Source organism: Pseudorasbora parva, chromosome 8 (assembly GCF_024679245.1).
Source record: "Pseudorasbora parva isolate DD20220531a chromosome 8, ASM2467924v1, whole genome shotgun sequence".
Classification (NCBI taxonomy): domain Eukaryota; kingdom Metazoa; phylum Chordata; class Actinopteri; order Cypriniformes; family Gobionidae; genus Pseudorasbora; species Pseudorasbora parva.
In genome coordinates this window covers 27,225,382-27,244,665 of record NC_090179.1, presented here as the reverse complement: position 1 = coordinate 27,244,665, position 19,284 = coordinate 27,225,382, and the positions used below count along the sequence as shown (strand labels likewise).

General features: G+C 39.3%; 2 protein-coding genes across 4 annotated transcripts in view; both read right to left on the bottom strand.

The window, feature by feature from the left end:
- pitpnm3 (PITPNM family member 3) overlaps window positions 1-7,355 on the bottom strand; it is a 110,125-nt gene extending 102,770 nt beyond the window's left edge. For both annotated transcript variants that reach the window (XM_067450590.1, XM_067450591.1), the window contains exon 1: window positions 7,059-7,355. In XM_067450590.1, the coding sequence (XP_067306691.1) occupies window positions 7,059-7,083 (25 nt within the window). In that variant the 5' untranslated portion in view covers window positions 7,084-7,355. The remainder of the gene's footprint in view (window positions 1-7,058) is intronic.
- Window positions 7,356-9,347: 1,992 nt separating this feature from the next.
- kiaa0753 (KIAA0753 ortholog) overlaps window positions 9,348-19,284 on the bottom strand; it is a 30,034-nt gene continuing 20,097 nt past the window's right edge. The window contains exons 16-17 of one of the 2 annotated variants that reach the window (XM_067450589.1): window positions 18,350-18,571; window positions 9,348-10,678 (exon numbers count right to left, since the gene is read on the bottom strand). In XM_067450589.1, the coding sequence (XP_067306690.1) occupies window positions 10,540-10,678; window positions 18,350-18,571 (361 nt within the window). In that variant the 3' untranslated portion in view covers window positions 9,348-10,539. The remainder of the gene's footprint in view (window positions 10,679-18,349; window positions 18,572-19,284) is intronic. The other variant, XM_067450588.1, reaches the window with a different exon arrangement.

Below are 19,284 nucleotides of genomic sequence, written 5' to 3'. Positions count from 1 at the left end.
TGATTTCGCACTATACTGTGTGGGTGCAGCAAGTGCTGAATTATTGGGTGTGGATAAAAATAGAATTTCATTTTCTCAGTGACAAAAACCAAGCAACAAACAAAATAAACGTGAAACCAAAGTACATGCTGTTTGCTGTGAGATAATGCTAGATCATCTGAGACTCACGACCTGACAGCCACACTATTGGCTGAAATGCCATTACACAGATATAGTGTCGCAATGCGACACAATCAAAACAAAATTCAATTCAATCAAAAACCCAGTAAAAAATTAGCAGGAAACAAGAACAAACAAAACAGAAAAAAAAGAAACATAATGGTTCTCATTTGAATGTACATCACAGGACGCCACAGGACAGACAGCTCCCTTATTCAGGAGCACGTTAATTGGTTTAAACTTTGCAATTCAGTCTTACTACTGAAGAACACAATCAGTATTCCCAGTTTTTATTCTCAACCAAAGTCACGCAAAATGAGTTTTTGAGAACTAACACAGAAATGCTGCTTGCTTATCTGCCACTAAAAGGTCACTTCCTGAGTGGCTAAGATTAAATATATATATATATATCACTGGTGCACCCACTATGACCCTAAGGCTATATGTTTATATGAAACATGTAACAATACATTACTAGCTTTAATATTTCAAGAAATAATGTGAAGAAACAGCTACCTCTTACATCTGTAACTGTATTGTGAACCATTTCTACAGAGACCTTCACCAGCCTCAGCATGTAAATAAATTCCTAGTAGAGATGCGTTCTTAGATCTCTTTTTCCAGAAAGCCTTCTTTTTTTCCAAGAAAGGCAACATGGATGGATTGTGCGCACAATGAAATGAATTTTGTGCAGAGGGAAATCGTACCCCTTTGAAGCTTTGAGATCATGCAGAGCTAGAATTACAGACAAACATGACATGATGGTTTGACTTGCTGAAACCTCTTTTGATGCACTCTGGGGCTCTTCTGCTGAAAGAATATAGCTTTTAAATAACAGAATAAATGCTAATATTAATTTAAAGGTCTGTATCCTCCTGGCCGAAAGAGAAGGAGCATCAACAATAAAATATATAGCAGGTACACAATTAAAATTGGAAGAGGTCCGACCTCCAAATGTTCCTCCAAAGGTTTGAACAATCAAAGATTCCAAAATAATATATGCTGAAGTCAATGTTGACTAAGAAAGAAATTGATAATAAAAAATAAAAAACATTTTAGGATAATATTATGCAACTTTTTAATAAGATATAATAAAACCGATAGTCATAACTGCTAATTTGGTTAATATAAAAATCATATTTCATTTAAAAACATTTCATTTCAAATTCAAAGGTGACTAATTCCCTAAGATGATTAGAAATATATACTTTCTCATGGAAAAAAGTAATATTTTCTTCTTTTATGTAAGTGTTAAGGCAACCTTTCAAAATGTACCACAATGTGTTTATGCAAGTCACATGCAATTACAACTGTCCTGTTATTGGGTCTGAGCAGTTCCCTCTGCATTATCCATCAAGATGACTGAGAAGCTTGCACCCTGAGCTTATTGTGGCTTTATTTATAACTAGTGTTGGGGGGTAACACATTACAAGTTACTTGAGTTACGTAATCAGATTACTTTTTAAACATGATGGTTATTGTATTTCAAAGCTCAATGTGAGCGTGCATTTACTAAACTCATTTGCAAAAAAAAAAAAAAACAACAACAACGATTCAGTATTCCTCAAAATTAATAAAATCTATGAAATCAAAATCAGAATATCTCCAAACCTCCAATAATTAAATATTATTTAATTAATTACTCCCCCTAATGTCGTTGGACACCTGTAAGACCTTCGTTAATCTTTGTAACACAAATAAAGATATTTTAGTTGAAAGCTGATGGCTGAGAAAGGCTTCAGAAAGGCCTCCATTGGCATTCAGTACATTTCCACTGACCCACTCACAAGACCCATAAAAGGCACTAAAGACATCGTTACAAAGTCCATCTCACTACAGTGGCTGTACAATCATTTTAAAATGTGATGAACATAGTTATTGTGCCGCACAAAAATCAAAATAACGACTTTATCCACCAAGTTATTGACGTGAACTCAACGCATGCGCAAGAATATGACGCAGATCCGCCGTTCGTCATACATGACCCAGAAGAGAAGGGGCTCCGCTAAGTCATTATTTTGATGTTTTTTTGTGCACAAAAACTAGTCTCAGCTTTTTGTAAAATGATTGTACAGCCTCTGTAGTGAGATGGACTTTGTAACGACGTCTTTAGTGCCTTTTATGGGTCTTGTGAGTGGGTCAGTGGAAATGTACTGAATGCCAATGGAGGCCTTTCTGAAGCCTTTCTCAAACATCAGCTTTCAACTAAAATATCTTTATTTGTGTTCCGAAGATGAACAAAGGTGTTACGGGAGTCCAACGACATAAGGGTGAGTAATTAGTGAAATAATTTTCATTTGTGGGTGAACTAACCCTTTAAGGGAGTAACCCAATATTGTGATGCAATACTTTTCAAAGTAACTTTCCCCAACACTGTTTATAACTGTCGAGACACAAGCTAACACAATACGAATGTAGCCTTCATTTCCGCTGTTAAATTATACACTGCATTTACACAGCACAATTACACACCATTTTAAGGTGAATCAAGACACTACTGCTATTTATATAGCACATTTCTCTTTATGAATGTGGTTCATTGGTACATTGGGTCGGATTGCTTTCACACGTCAAGCAAACCATCCCAGAGGTCCTTTGCATTTTTCACAAATACAACCTTCATCAGCAGCTAGTTCTCCTCACCACAATCTGACACGCACATCTCAACAACTAACACCCACATGCTCCAATCCTTCTCTCTGCTTTCCGGGGCAGATATTTCCAAACTCATCCTTTCCAATCACCCTACTACCTGTCCACTTGATCCTATACCCTCCTTCAGGCCATTTCTTCTTCAATTACTCCTGCACTCACTCCCATTGTCAACACTTCTCTTCACACGGTAACCTTTCCCACAGCATTTAAGCAGGCTTGGGTAAACCCACTGCTTAAGAAACCCTCTCTGAATCCAGCACTTTTAGAAAACTACAGACCGGTATCTCTTCTGCCCTTCATTGCAAAGACACTTGAGCGAGTTGTGTTCAATCAACTCTCTATGTTTCTTGAACAGAGCAACCTCCTGGACTACAACCAATCCGTCTTCAAAAGCAGCCACTCGACTGAGACTGCCCTACTCTCGGTTACTGAGGCACTGAGACTGGCAAAAGCAGCTTCCAAATCCTCAGTGCTCATCCTGCTGGATCTGTCTGCTGCTTTTGACACAGTTAACCACCAGATCCTCCAGTCAACACTTAAGAAGATAGGTATCTCAGAAACTGCTCTCCAGTGGTTCAGGTCTTACCTCTCTGGTAGGTCCTACAGGGTGTCATGGAGAGGTGAAGTGTCTAAGTCACATAATCTAGCTACTGGGGTTCCCCAGGGCTCAGTGCTTGGACCACTTCTCTTCTCCATCTACATGTCATCATTAGGCTCTGTCATTAAGAAACACGGCTTCTCCTATCACTGCTATGCTGATGACACAACTCTACTTCTCATTTCAACCAGATGATCCTGCGGTCTGTGTTCATACCGCTGCCTGCCTGACTGACATTTCTGACTGGATGAAGGAGCATCACCTTCAACTCAATCTTGCAAAGAAAGAATTACTTGTTGTCTCAACCAACCCAGCACTTCAGCAGAATTTCTCCATTCGGCTTGGTTTATCAACCATAACTCCTTCCAGGACAGCGAGGAACCTTGGAGTTGTGATTGATGACCAGTTAAACTTCACTGACCACATTACTGCAACAGCCCGGTCCTGCAGATTTGCCTTATACAACATTAGAAAGATTAGACCCTTCCTATCAGAACAAGCTGCACAACTCCTGGTCCAAGCTCTTGTTCTCTCCAGACTGGACTATTGTAATGCTCTTCTAGCTGGGCTTCCAGCATGCAATATCAAAACCTTGCAACTGATCCAGAATGCAGCGGCAAGAGCGGTCTTTAACGAGTCAAAGAGAGCGCACATAACGCATCTCTTCATCAGACTGCACTGGTTGCCAATGGCCACTCGCATCAAATTCAAGGCAGTGGTGCTCGCCTATAAAGCAACCACTGGCTCTGCACGAATATACCTAAACTTGCTTGTTCGGACTTATACAACCTCCAGAAGCTTGCATTCTGAAAGTGAACGACACCTTATGGTTCCATCCCAAAGAGGCAAGAAATCACTCTCACGGACCTTTTCCTGGACTGTTCCCATCTAGTGGAATGACCTGCCGATCTCAATTTGTGCAGCTGAATCTGTAGCCATTTTCAAAAACCATCTTAAGACAAATCTTTTCCAACTGCACCTTACCAATAAATACTAGCACTTAACTATCCAATAAAATTTTCTGTTTGTTTGTCTGAAAAAAAAAGTGCACTGTGCTCGATGGCAATAACATGTACTCAACCAATCCACCATCCCATCCAACCCACAACAACATTGATTCAGTAACTAAGAATCGTGAAACTCCCAAACCAATGGAGTCTGTAAAACTACACATTCCCATTTTTAAAAAAAAACAAATACTGCCTTGACTTCCTATATAGCAGAGAGAGGATAACTTCTTGGCTGATTTAGAAACATGCCTGAGGTGTAATGCCTATGGCAGCTTATTAGTAGTCTACAGTTGTTATCGCTATCCAACTTATGGAAACTGTTCTACTTAAATGAAATACAACATGGATGACAGGCTGTCACACCAATATCCCAGAGAGCTTCACGTTCAAAACACATGACACATGCTGTGAGCTTCACGTCCTAACAAACCACTTAAAACTGTTAAAAAAAATGATCATAAGCTACAAAACATACTGACAGGATAACTCGAGGCTAAGATCTGACGTTCTCTTCACCGGTTTCCTGACCCCTAGAGACTGATCATTGATCTACATAATCATGTTTGAAAATTAGCATTTTTTTTCCTTGTAAAGGTGATTTTGATTAAGAGAAGTGTCATTTTGGACCACCAGCTTCACAAAAAAATAGCTAAAATGGTGATTGTTTTTAGATTGTTTTCTTGAACACTCCTCATTGGTTATAAAAAAAGATAGTCCCAAACTCACACCATTAATTGATGATATTAATAGTTGTGTCTGCATACTAAAGGTATAATTCAGCCCCCACCCCCTCAACAAAAAACAAAAAAAAACACATATGCCATGATTTACTGACCCTGAAGTCATTCCAAACCTGTGTGCCTTACTTTCTTCTGATGAACACAAAAGAAGATATTTTGAAATGTTGTTGTTCTTCTTTTTTATGTTTCACATATTTCATACAGTTTTGGAACAACATGAGGAAGAGTAAATGACATCCATTTTGATTTTTGAGTGTTCCATCCATAGATATGTGTACACGTATATGGTTCCATCCCTTTAGTTGCATTGGAAAAAAATAGAGTATCTAAAAGAATACAATCAATAGAGTCCTCAAAACAAATCTCTGCTTACATATGCCTCAGCAGTCAATGTGACTCACATAATCAATAAACTTATAGAAATACTGCAAGACACCACATTACCTGACATTTGAAATAATTTAGAATCATAAAATGTAAAGGGTAAGTTTCCTTCCAGATCAATAATTGCTCTGACATGCTGGACTGGATGTGCTGCTATAAACAGATTATGTATGCAGAGATGTTCAGAGCAACACTCAGCTCTAGACTCAAAGTAAACATATCAGTCTCCTACAGAATATATATCTTCCAGAGAGACCTTTCCATCTCTCCCATCAGCCGCTTTTAACATTTAAGGAGTCTTGAAATAAATAAAAAACATCTGACAATTTATGTCACTGGCCAATTCACCTTTAGGTAAGAAACTGAATACGTGATGCATACTACACAGGATGCACAGAGACAAGACAAAACTCTCTCTCAACCCCTTTCCATGTAGAACATTGTGAGTAGCTTGTGGGTTTTTGAAGACCACATTTTGTTTTCACACTATACTGTTCTTATTAAAAATACCCTGATTTAAGAATATCGGAGGAGGAAAAAGGCCGACCAATGGATCAACACTCTCCAGCTGGGCTCTTAAAATGTCAAAGATTAATTAAATGGACAGTAATATTCTACCACCATCTAGAAGAAACAAACATTCAAATGAGATTTATAACCACAACATTGGCTGCATTGTCAAGATGAATGAATAAAATGAATAAAACATTTATTCATGTCTTATAAACATATACACTATTTTATGACACTATTCATAAAAACGCTAATATATAATTTGCTAGATATTCTGCATGTGAGTCCATAAAGTTATTGCAGGGGCCTGTAAACTGAAATACAAAAAAAAAAAGACTTTAAATTTGACATTTGTCATTAATGAAAATTATTATAGTTGGCCCAAAGAGAATTTGATATATTTTTACTGATATTCCAATTTTTCTACTTAATTAATATCAGGTCTTCTAATAAATCAGTAGCCTATTTCTATAGCACCCAACATAATAACACTCCTGTGCCTTAACATGAAGCAATGGTGTTCACACAAAATAACTTTTTACCAATACATTTTTTTACCAATAAAAACTACCAATAAAACCTACAATCTATGTTGTATTAGGGCTCCCTGGATTGCCTTAAAGTCTGGGTAGAGGGTCCCTGCCTCAGATATTGGATGACAACTCCTGCCCTGGCTGGATCCTAAAAACATTCTACATTTTTAGAAAAAGACCACTTTTTTTGAGAGAACATGTTAAGACGAAGATTAGAAGAAGCCAACGACTGGACTGTTTCTCTGGAATGAGCCCATGACGCCCTAAAACGCTGTCTAGATAGGCAGCTCACTCGGTTTTGAGACACAGCCCTGGTTCATCACACGCATTCCAACAGATTGACGCTGAAAGTGAAGAAAGCAAACTGACTGTCCACTCTTTCTGCGGAGATACCGCAGCTGCACGTCAATCCAGGAGATGTCACATCACATACATACAACAACACAGACATCTCTCTCTCTCTCACCTTTCCCTCTGGTCTCTTTAGCCATCCTGCGTCTTTGCAGTTAGTTTGGACAGTACGCACGTCTCTCCCCTCTGTCCTTGTCTGCGCGCGGTAGAAGCGATTTAAAGTCTAGGCGCGTTTCATGTTTTAAGATGCAGTGGAAATGACACGCGGAGGTGGGATTATCCATTAACGCTGAGATAAATCCTTGTGTTGAAGTAAGCGCGGACTTGGGGCTGTTTGCATGTGTGCAGACTTTGCTGTTGTCCTCCTCTCCTCCTGTTGAGCTCGAGGTGTGATGTTCGACTGCCTCCAGTGGCTCTGCGCGAGCTGCAGTCAACTTGGAAACCGCCAAGCGCATTAATGCAGGCTTCAGACCACCCGCCGTCATTAGAAAGTTATTTATTCATATACGTAGCCTATTTAAATCAATAATATTACTCTAGCGCCTACTTAAGGACATTACACAGTTAAGATATCATGTATCAGTGCTGCACTGATAAATAATCAATTATGAACGTTTGAGCCTTACCTTTAACTTAAAATAATTGCATGCTGAAATCCATAAATGTGTGGATCCCTAAAAAAAGTCAATGATAGCTAGCTAATGAAAACTAGGTACTTTACTGATTAACTTTAACATTTGTAGCCATTTTTAAACTTTAAATAGCCTGCAATATTTTCTGTAATTTTGTCCAATATTGTATATCGTTACAAAAATACACTAGCCTAAATGAACTACCGATTTGTTTATTTCACGCAATGCGCCATTTTGTAGGTAATGAAACGAGGCTGAGGTTCAGGGACTCATAGGCTAATTCAATTTCTGTTCGTCAAATGTCTTTAAAATTTGTTCAGTTTATAGGCCTATCTGTGGATTGTGTGTGTGTGTGTGTGTGTGTGTGTGTGTGTGTGTGTGTGTGTGTGTGTGTGTGTGTGTGTGTGTGTGTTTGTGAAATATCAGGACACAAATGTGTAGCCTATAATGACATGGGTATGACATAGGTATTAAAAGGAGGGTGAAATATTTACATTATGTCCCCATTTTTCAAAAGTATGAGTTTTATTGAGAAAGTAAAAATGCAGAATGTTTCCTGTGATGGGTAGGTTAGGGGTAGGGGCAGTGTAGAGGGATAGAAAATACGGTTTGTACAGTATAAAAACCATTGTGCCAATGGAATGTCCCCACATTTCACAAAAAAAAGTGTGTGTGGTGGGGGGGGGGGAGGTGTTAAAACATATGGTGTCCTATAGGAGCTGAGTAAGTTGCAGGTCCTGTTTGTTTTTTGTTTTTTTTTACCATCTGAAAGTGAGTGACATGACAGAATCTGTCACCACAACTGAAGAACGATGAACGACTCTTCTGAGAGTTAAAATTGTTGATAAAGGAAACCACAGGAAAACTTTCAACAAGAGCCTTGCAACATTGACATGCACTCGGTTACTCCCATAAGTGCTTCAAAACTTCTGAAATAACTTTCAGCTAATACAAAACAACAGTTGTATAGTTGAGGGACCACAGTCCAGGCCTTCCGGCAAACTGAGTAACTGCATTGTGAAAGCTGAAGTGCAAAAGGGACTGTGCAGAAGAAAACAGAAATATAAATATCTTCCCCCTGCCAATGGCAGTATATCTCTGTAGTCCTATAGTAAGATGACTGTGCAAAATGTTAGCTTGTTCATAAATCATGGTGTCGCGATTCCTCCTCGGGCCTTTAAATAACCAACTCCGTCACAGTACATCCAACATCCTTTTGGCTGATTAATGTTGGGGTGTAATGACTATAAAAATAGTCTTGTGCTAGCTGTCAATAAAGGAAGAAAAAGTGGCAAAATCAAGGTCAAGTGTGGTGCACTTTCCATAAACATATGTAACAGATGTCTGTATGGAAATTGTGTTTGTATTGTCACGTAACTCCAGCTCATCCTATGGCATTTCTGCCCACCAGGGATCATAAATAACTGTTCACGAGTAGCTCTAAATGACTATTGATAAAGGTGAAGTCTATAGTTTTTCAATTCCAGGCAAAACTGCCCATGTTGCAATAGCCCACTCCTTTCGGGACTTGGCCTATTTGTAGCAGTCAGGAAACCCAATGACAAAACACTTTTGACTCCAAACATTGCATCGAGTTTCTGGTAAAAGCAGCAGCAGTGAAACAACCTGCACGCCAGACAAGCAGAAAGATAGACAACACTGATTACACCAGCTTGACACATGAAAAAAAAAAAAAAAAATTCAATAAATTTAAACCTTTTCTTTTAAAAGCAATTTTCTCTAGGGTACAAGGCAAGTGAGATTCTTAAAATTGACATTTATTTTCATTATAAATTAAATCATGAATATAATACAAATTCAACAGGTGTCTTAAAACAACCAAGCAAAAATGCATGCCAAACCGGTACCTGTTTTCCAGTAAAGTCACGGCATTCATAATATTCCATGGCACAATGCCTGGAATTTAATGGGAAATGCAGTTATTTGTGCTATTAGTTTGCTTTTGGCACTTTTCACAAAAAAAAGTATGTTGCTGAACAGAAATGGAAGAAACCTGTGACTCACATCTGGGGATTTAAACTGCAGCTTGACAGATTAAAAATGTTCCCTAAAATCTGCTCACTACATTACAATTAAACAGTAATAGGACAACCAATACTTTTAAAACCAAACAAAAGACACAGACCCTTATTTTAATGCCTTAACTCCACACTTTCTGATTATTATAGCCTTACTTGGTTATGTAAGAGATGTAGGGGTGTGTAATTTTTGCACACAGTCCCTATGGAAAGAATGTTTGTAAAGATTAGTAGTGCACTCAGGGCCTGTGTGTCCTGTCCGAGCACATTCCCAGCATACTGTACCTGCCTAACATCTGGACTCAACTGGAGGCCATTCTCCCCTCAGGCCCTGACACAAACTGTCACACTGGGGCTCACAGCCAACATACGGAAAGCTTAGTAAACTTAGACAATTAACATAGAGAAACGAAACATGGTTTAGAATGTGAAATCAGTCTACAATGCAACAAGTTTGTATCCTGATGTAGATAGCATTAATGCCTCCAATAATGCTCATTCAAGAGGAAGTGAGAGATCCTATAGTGTGAAGTATTTATGGATAACAGTGCAAGTCTTACAATTTGCAAGGCATTAATAATGTAGAGGTTATTTTGCTTATGCTGAATAGCAACTAACTACTGCATCGACTAATGCACAAAGAATGTTGCATGGATTATGACACATTGATGTGACATTTGTTAGCCGTGCGCTAAAAAGCATCTGTTTGCATTTAGAAGTCAGACCGCCCACTAAGGTTTCACATTACAGCTGAAATGCCTGTGTGAGTAAAAAACTGAGCTCTAACCAGTAGGTTGTATATTTAAAGCATGAAAACGTAATTCGTGGGGGAAAAAAACATACAAATATATAAACCTGGATATTACAATTTTGAATTCCAAATACATTAAAATGTCATTGCTTGTAAGATGTTTATGAGGAGCTTCTATGACACCGATGTAGTGGGCGACTGCACAGGCTGGAGGAACTCTGAAGTGAAAACGGCTTCTGCATACTCTTCGCACACATCCTGGAACTCTGCCGCCACATCAGCCAGTGCCTCTGCCATTAGCTCATCAGCCAGACTGAAGGAAACAAAGGAGAAGAAAGTTACAATCTCACAGCACTTATTGCTCAGTTTACATTAAAGGGGTAGTTCACTCCAAAAAATGGGGTGAACTTCACCTTAAAGGTAAAGTATGTCGTTTCTGCAACACTAGTGGCACCTAGAAGTATTACAAAAATACAGCATATTTGCAAACGCCCCTTTCCCGCGTCTCACATCGCCGACCCAAACATCCCAAACACAGCTCTTGCGGGTGGTACTTGAAGGCCTGTCTGAATGGGTAAAACTACATACACAGAAAGGTCAGACATATTAAGCCAGACTTTAAGCGCTGAGGACATATATAAAGCAAAATTGCCTTTTGAATGCTTTATATAAATACATTATAGGTAGGTATAAATCCGGGTGATCACTAATATCAATTTTATATATATTCATATTTAGCCCTAAAACTTGTATAGTTTTTGTCAGTGTTTATTTAAAAATCCAATTATGCAGAATATTTTCATGGGTGGCTCAATCAAAGAAGCTCATGAAGACGAAGAAATCCAGGAAATAGTACTTCACTGCAAACATGTAGAAACAGGGAGGTAAAAAAAATCAGGGAACAGGACAAAACACACCTCAACATTGACAAGATCAAACCCTGACTGACAGAAACAAGCCCTGCGTCCCAATTCGCATATCCATCCTAAATAGTATTCGAAAATAGAATTAGTATGTCCCAAATCGTAGTATGTTGAAAAGAGTATTCCAAAGATTCCCGGATGGTTTACTATTTCCGGTCCGAATTCGTAGTATGGATCGATGGGCACTCTAACGGCTGATATTGCCCACAACCCATTGCGAGTTGGACGAGGATTCAATTAGAACTACAAACGCGGATAAAAAACGTTAAAAAACTACAAACATGACGGCTGTGCGAGTTCGACGGTTAAGTAGAGAAGTTTAGATAAAGGGGTTTGAGTGACCAACTATCAATATTTTACCCGTCAAAAATATATTCATTCAGTGTTGTCCACATTATATTTTACCTGCAGCAGCATTGTGAACTTTTTTAATGACACGTTTGGCCATTAACTTTTAAATGCATCATTATATTTAAACTGCAAACACATGAGGAGAGTCTCTGACCCACAAAGACCCACACATGGAAGATCAACGAGCGGCTACATTTCTCTCCGATACGGTAGGAGATTCAACTGAATGTGGAGGATTTGAACTGTGACGAATCTGACGATGATTGACAGGGCAGATAAACGGTGACGGGATGCACGTAACTAAGCGACAGAGTCCGTTAAAGATGGCGAAGTAGTATGTCCCGAAGCTTGCATACTTTTCTGCTACACACTCAAAAGTATATACCTTTTCTTCACAAAAAGAGTACATACTTTTAGGACGTAGTATAAGTAGGCGAATTGGGACGCAGCAAAGGAGTATAAATACTGGAACCAGGGAAGGGACGTGCACAGGGGGGTTGCTCAGGTTGCCCGGGCAACTGCCCATATGCCCTTCTCGACTCACGTTGCCCTTCCGAGGTGAAAAAAAAAAAAATCGTACAATGGATGCAGAATTTCACGTAGGCCTAGATACAAAAAAAAAAAAAAAAAAAATCGCAAAGCCTCATTCACTTCCATATTCGGGTACCCGTCCGAAAGTGAAAGTCAAGCAATTGCTTGGGGCCCCGAGCTGGCCTGGGGCCTCAAGACAACGACAGGTTAAGAATAAAATGCAACGACAAACTGCTTGAGAGCCCCTTTCATAGTCAATGCAGTAAAGTGCAATGACACTGTTATCGGAATCCCCCTCAAGGGGGCCCTCTCAGTCATCGCTGACAGCAGCCACCCAACCACGCGAGCTCTGCTGCCGGCAAATACAAAACCTCCTCATGAAGCGGAATTATGCTTTAGGAATCCAGAAAAGAAAAAAGAGAAAAAACAAGATAGTGGTAAGTGATAAATTACACTATATAAAATAACTCTATTTGTACAAAAATGGTGTAATTTTGCAGCAGGTAGGCTAGCAAAAATATGTTTATGTTAGCTTACGTTACCTGTCTGATGGCAAATGCTGCTTGTAACCATAGACTGTAACCAACAGTAAGTGCAACTTTTTTTCCAAACGGACGGAATATGGTTACATTGTAATATGTTTTTTAACGGGATAAGGAAGACGCAGATCTGTTCCAGAATAACTGTTTATCGTTTTTAATGACCTAAAATTGCTATAGCTTTGTAATAGGTTTTGATGAAAGTGGCATAGCATGCTATAGGCTACTAACTATTTTTATGCTATGCATAAATAACCTGGAATAGTTAATATAGCATTAATTATTATTATAAACATTATTTAACCAGAAAGAGGCAGAGGAACATGATTTTTTTCCCATAACTTATCTTAATGTGCTAGTGTCGGGATATACTAAACAGTTTATGTAAATATGATATTATTTTTATAAGTTACCAATGGATCTTGAACAGTTACTTTATTCTGTGTGGAAATTTTTACACTGTTGCATTTTGAAGTACAGTATCAGGACAACCCACATGTTTTACTGTTACTGTTTATTAAATATTTAACAAGGTATTAGTCATCTGTTGCAACTTTATAATAGCCTAACCATCCAGATAATGTTTATAGACAGTTTGCAAACCAACTAGTAACCCTTAACAAAGTGTTAGGAATATTTGGTCTGTCTATCTATGTAATGTTTATAGATGTTTTAAAAATGGTTTCTTAAAATTTTACAATTTTTTTTTAATCATTAACCGTTTATCTATAGAAGGTTAGCCATTTTGCTTGGGGTCCCCAAAATCGATCTTAAACTGTTGATGGCAGTTAAATTAATATTGTCTTTTTTTATTAGACTATTGATATTGACTGGTTTGAGTTCTTTATTGGTATAGGCAAGGGAAATGGCCTCAAACGCACCATAATGCAGGAAATCACATCTACGAAATAAAAAAAATTCTTGGGGGAGAAACCCCCAGACCCCACTGCAAAAAAATAGCCCCACCTATTATATTTTTCCTGAGCAGAACATAAATACCACTAGGGGGCATTGAAATAATAATGATAATGGCAATAACAATAATATGTAAGTGGACAGATGGTGGGGGGGTGCCCTTTTTTAGGTCAGAGCAACTGCCCCTCAAAAATCCTGTGCACGTCCCTGACTGGAACACTTGAGGGAGCTAATTAACAGGGTACAGGTGAAAGACATGACTAATCAGGACTGACAGCGGAAAACTAGTTCACAATGAAAAACACAAAAACAGCAGACATGTAACAGTTTGCCCCCTCCCGGAAAGGCAAAATGTTCTTCTCCCCTTGTGCTGTAATAAACTCCAATAGAAGAGGGAAAGAGGGATAGAGGGAAGGAGGGAAGGAAGGAAGGGAAGGGAGGAAGGGAAGGAAGGGAAGGGAGGGAGGGTGTCTGGGAGGTGGGCATGGAGCAAACAACAGAAAAACAAAGGAAATGTGAAACAGTCCATGTAGACGTGGAAGGTGGGAGGAGCCATAAGCAGGAGAAGCCAGGTGGTGGACCAGGGACCAGCCAGGACAAGGCCCCAGGGTGGAGTTGAAGGAGGGATGAGCCTTGGTGGAGTCAACTTGATGGAAGAGAACTCTCTGGGGACAACCAACAGAGGTGTAGCCAAAGATGAAGACCCAGATGGAGCCGATGAACCCACATGTAGCTGATGATCCAGGAGACCGAGGAGGAGCCATAGAGATGACCATCCAAGGTGGAGGCGTGAGTCCAGAGGGCAGAGGCTGAGACAGTGGGATCAAGGACAGCGGCAAAGCTGGGGGCAAGGCGGAGCCAGAATGAGCCGAAGGCGCAGGCATGTCGATGGCTGACCAAGACGGAGCCAAAGAAAAACTGTTCAAACACAAAATTCTAAAGATGGCTGCACCCTTGTTTCTATGGTGCATAAGGTATATAAGCTGAGCTGGAAAGTGATTGACAGATCTGAACAGACCACTATCAATGTTTTAAAGGTGTCATGTACTGGCTTTTTTTAATGAAATTTTTTTATACTGTTGTCTGAGGCCAAATACCCTTTTACATTCAAAAGCATCATAGCTAATCAGTAATAGGCTATTTTCTACAGGGAAAGGGATTGTTTTAAAAACAGCAACCAGAATGATTCTCTGACAGGGCTCGTAAACGTCTTTATCAAACAAAAACAATGATTTATTTCTCATCCACCCGCGATTGATTGGAATATTATTTTTGTATTATCCGATCGGTGGATATCGGATAATACAAAATCTAGGGTGCAGAGATATCACACTGTTAGGCGATCGCAATGTGTTGCATGATACCTGTGCTTCCCCATAATATAGTCCCAAGTCAATATCTGCCTAGGAAATCGCCTAGTCTTAATCTGCATCTCTATTTGTACTTGTTGTGAATATGCAGGCCGCAAGAAGTTATTAGGTGGGTGTGTTTTTTTTTTTAGCAACATAGTATTCCATTCATTATGCTAAGCTAAGCTAGCGGCGACCCTGCCAAACTAAAACAATGCATGCAGAGACAAAAATGCATTTGACCAAATATCTAAATGTAGGAAAGAAGTTGAATAAGCCCTATTTCTAAAAATGGTGGAGTTATGTATTAAGATATATAAATATATAAAAAAGATAATAACAACTAATAAAAATAGGATAAAAAGCACATAAAATTACAAAAACTGAAATTAAAAAGAAAACAGAAAATCTAAAAATAAAAGGTATTAAAATAATATGAATAAATACAATACCACAGTATAAATGATAAAATGTTTTAAATAAAAAGTGTTTCAGTTTCATGTATTCAGTTTTTAACTACACGATGCATTTCAGTCTTCAGCCTTCCTCAGTGTGTCAGGTACAAAAAAAATTGCAAAAACTTCTTCCTATGTCTTTAGGACAGTGATAAGATCATCTAAATTCCTCCTCTCGGGCAAGTATTAAAATTCCTCAGTGTAAAGAGCAGAGCTAACCAGAGAGTCCAGACAGTCTATGCTCACTCAAGGCCTTGACTGCCTTCAAGGCTCTTATTACCCACAATGCACTGCAGACTGACAAGTGCCCGCACCCATTCCCAGCAGCAGCACTAATTGCCGTGACATTTCCCATCTTCTCTATTTCTCTGGAATAATAACCATTCAGTCTCTTCATTGCTACACTGACCTCTGCAAAAAAATAGACCCTCAATTTATTTATTTTATCCCTGCAATAATTCTTTTTTTTTTTCAAGCAGCAGCACACAGGTAAATATTTTCACTTTTCAATTCCTCGCTTTCTAGCTTCCGTAAATTATTTCTGCAACATTTCTTCTCACCACCCACACAGCCCATGGTGCGAGGATCAAGTCTGACAAATGAGACCTCAGCACTAGGATCAGATTCTAGTTTTTGTGTTGCTCTGCCCACCGCTGTTAAAAGTGTGCTCTCTGTGGACTATAAGGACTTAATAAATATCCACCGCATTGCACCAACTTAAAAATTCTGTTAAGTATGCTAATGGTGGGGTGGGCGTGCAGGAGCACTAGTGGAGCAACAAAGACGCTCATTTGCACAGGAGCACGCTCTATATTAGCACCCATCAAAAAACAGAGCTAATATTTACATTTAAAATGGCATCGTGTGCGAGGATCATTATAGCCAAGAGGCTGTAAACAATCTCAACTCCTACTAGCTGTGTCACTGTGGGAAAAACGCTGGGGCTTATGACTAATCTGCTGTTGCTCTGGGTGCAAATAGAAAAGCTGAGCTTTCAGTGTTTATACATCAAGGAACATGTCTTAAGCACAAGCAAAATCATAATGAAAATATGTCAGGAAATTGCAGATATCAGTGCTGAATGACTAAGAGCTAATTTAGGTTAGATGTCTATGGGCCACATGCACACTGCAGCTTCCATACACACAGAGTTCAGTTGTTTACTGAAGTCACTACTTAAAATAATAATGGCAAATAAATGTAAATTGTAAATAAATTTGGCAGCTAAATGACACAGTCATGCAAGATCCTTTTCCGACGCAGGCTTATTGGAAAAACATGCCTCTGGTGCAAAATATAAAATTACTTTCAGATTTCACAAGACTAAAGACTGAGTTGCAATACCCAAAATTAAGTTTCATAAGGTAACTACATGGGTTTTAGGGGTAGGGTCAGGGTTCGTACCAGTTACTTTAATGACAATAATAAGTACATAGTATGTACATAGGAAACAGGACTGTAAAATAAAGTGCTACCAAAAAACCTGAAATGTCAAGTAACCAGTATCCAATAGTTACAACAAGAGCAAACATGAGATGAAAATTCATTTTCTGAAGTAACAATGCCAATTTAGCTTGCATTTTATTGAATTACAAGTGCAATACCTGATGAGCTACAAAGCAAGTTTACACTGCAGAGAAAGCCATAAAATGTCAAAATGTTTTAGTTTAGAAACCATGCACTGTGGTAAATGTTTTGATGCCATAATACACAGATTAGGCATACCATTATGACCTATATTATAATATTGTGTTGCTCCCCATTTTGCTGCAAAAACAGACCTGACTTGTCGAGGCATGGACTCCACTAGACCCCTGCAGCTGTGCTGTGGTATCTGGCACCAAGATGTTAGCAGCAGATCCTTTAAGACCTAGCTGTGAGGTGGGGCCACCATGGATCAGACTTGTTTGCTCAGCACATCCCACAGATGCTCAATTGAATTGAGATCTGGGGAATTTGGAGGTCAAGTCAACACCTCAAACTCATGCTCCTCAAACCATTCCTGAACCATTTTTGCTTTGTTGCGGGGCGTATTATTCTGCTCAAAGAGGCCACAGTCACCTGGGATTACCATTTCCATGGTGGTTCGTGTCAAAGTAACATCCACATGGATGGCAGGACCCAAGGTTTCCCAGCAGAACATTGCCCTAAGCATCACACTGCCTCCACCGGCTTGCCTTCTTCCCATAGTGCATCCTGGTGCCATGTGTTTCCCAGGTAAGCAACGCACACGCAACCAGCCATCCACATGATGTAAAAGAAAACGTGATTAATCAGACCAGGCCACCTTCTTTAATTGATCCGTTGGTCCAGTTCTGATGATCACGTGCCCACTGTTGGCGCCCTCGGCGGTGGACGGGGTCATCATGGGTACCCTGACTGGTCTGCGGCTATGCAGCCACATACGCAACAAACTGCGATGCACTGTGTATTCGGACACCTTTCTATCAGAACCAGCATTAACTTCTTGAGCAATTTGAGCTTCAATAGCTTGTCTGTTTGATCTGACTACACAGGCCAGCCTTCACTCCCCACATGAATCAATAAGCTTTGGGCACCCATGACCCTGTCACCAGTCCACCACTGCTTCTTCCTTGGATACTGACCACTGCAGACCGGGAACACCCCATAAGAGCTGTAGATTTGGAGATGCTCTGACCCAGTCGACTGGCCATCACAATTTGGCCCTTGTCACACTCACTAAAATCCTTACGCTTGCCCATTTTTCTTGCTTCTAACACATCAACTTTAAGGACAAAATGTTCACTTGCTGCCTAATATATTCCACCCACTAACAGGTGAATGTTATGCCTCATCGGTATATATATAACTAAGGATGAGGATATAGGATTTAGCAGTTCATTCCACATTTTAGTGTTGATTGATATGTTTTATTAAAAAATAAATCCTTAGATTCAAACCTGTCTGCTATTGCCCAGGGATTGAAGCTCCCCAGAGCCTCATGTGATACCAGGCACAGGAAGGCATCATGGTTCTCCCTGTATTTCTGGATACTCCTCTGCATGCTGGGCGGCACAGTGAGGTATGCCCCTTGTGTCCTTTCTCCTGCAGCTGAGACTGGATGGCTAGGGTCATTTAGAGTTAAAGACTCCTCATCTAGCATCGAAGTGTCTGATGCAACCCTGTAAACAAAGAAATAATTTTTTATTATTATTTATTTATATATATATGTTTATATATATATTCTTTTTTGTGTGTGTCTGTATATATATATATATATATTGTGTGTGTCTGTATATATATAACAATTATTTTACACAGTAATTATTACTGTGATGACATTTCACTGTCACATGATCCTTGAGAAATTATACTAATATGCTGGGACTTCTTTCAAAAACATTTAAAAAAAACTAATTATTCCAAACATGGTCAAAATAGAATATTTCCAATCAGCTCATTATATCCAAAAAGAAGCATCAGTAAGATCTATTCATGCTTCAGACCACCATACTGTTAAGGGAATAAAAAGAGTGATCCAAGCACAGTCACAACAAATTAATACTCAACTAATAATATTCAAATTTGATTTAAGTGGTGCTAAATCTGGAATCAAAAGCACTCATGCAAGCATCTCAAGCCCTCCCTTAGTTCGCTCCCATGTAAGCTCAGCACACCAGCCATCTCATCTGGACCACACTGGGTACACTTGGTGTTAATCAGACCCTCTGAAGCACATTCTCCCTGGTCATATTTAGCAGGAGAAGTAAGAAACACCTCACAACTCCTAGGTTGCCTTTAATAGAAATATTGGACGCAAGCTCAGTCTAGACACTTAAAGCGCAAGGCCACCAAAAGCACACAAGGGCCATTTATTTTCTAATGGAACATTATG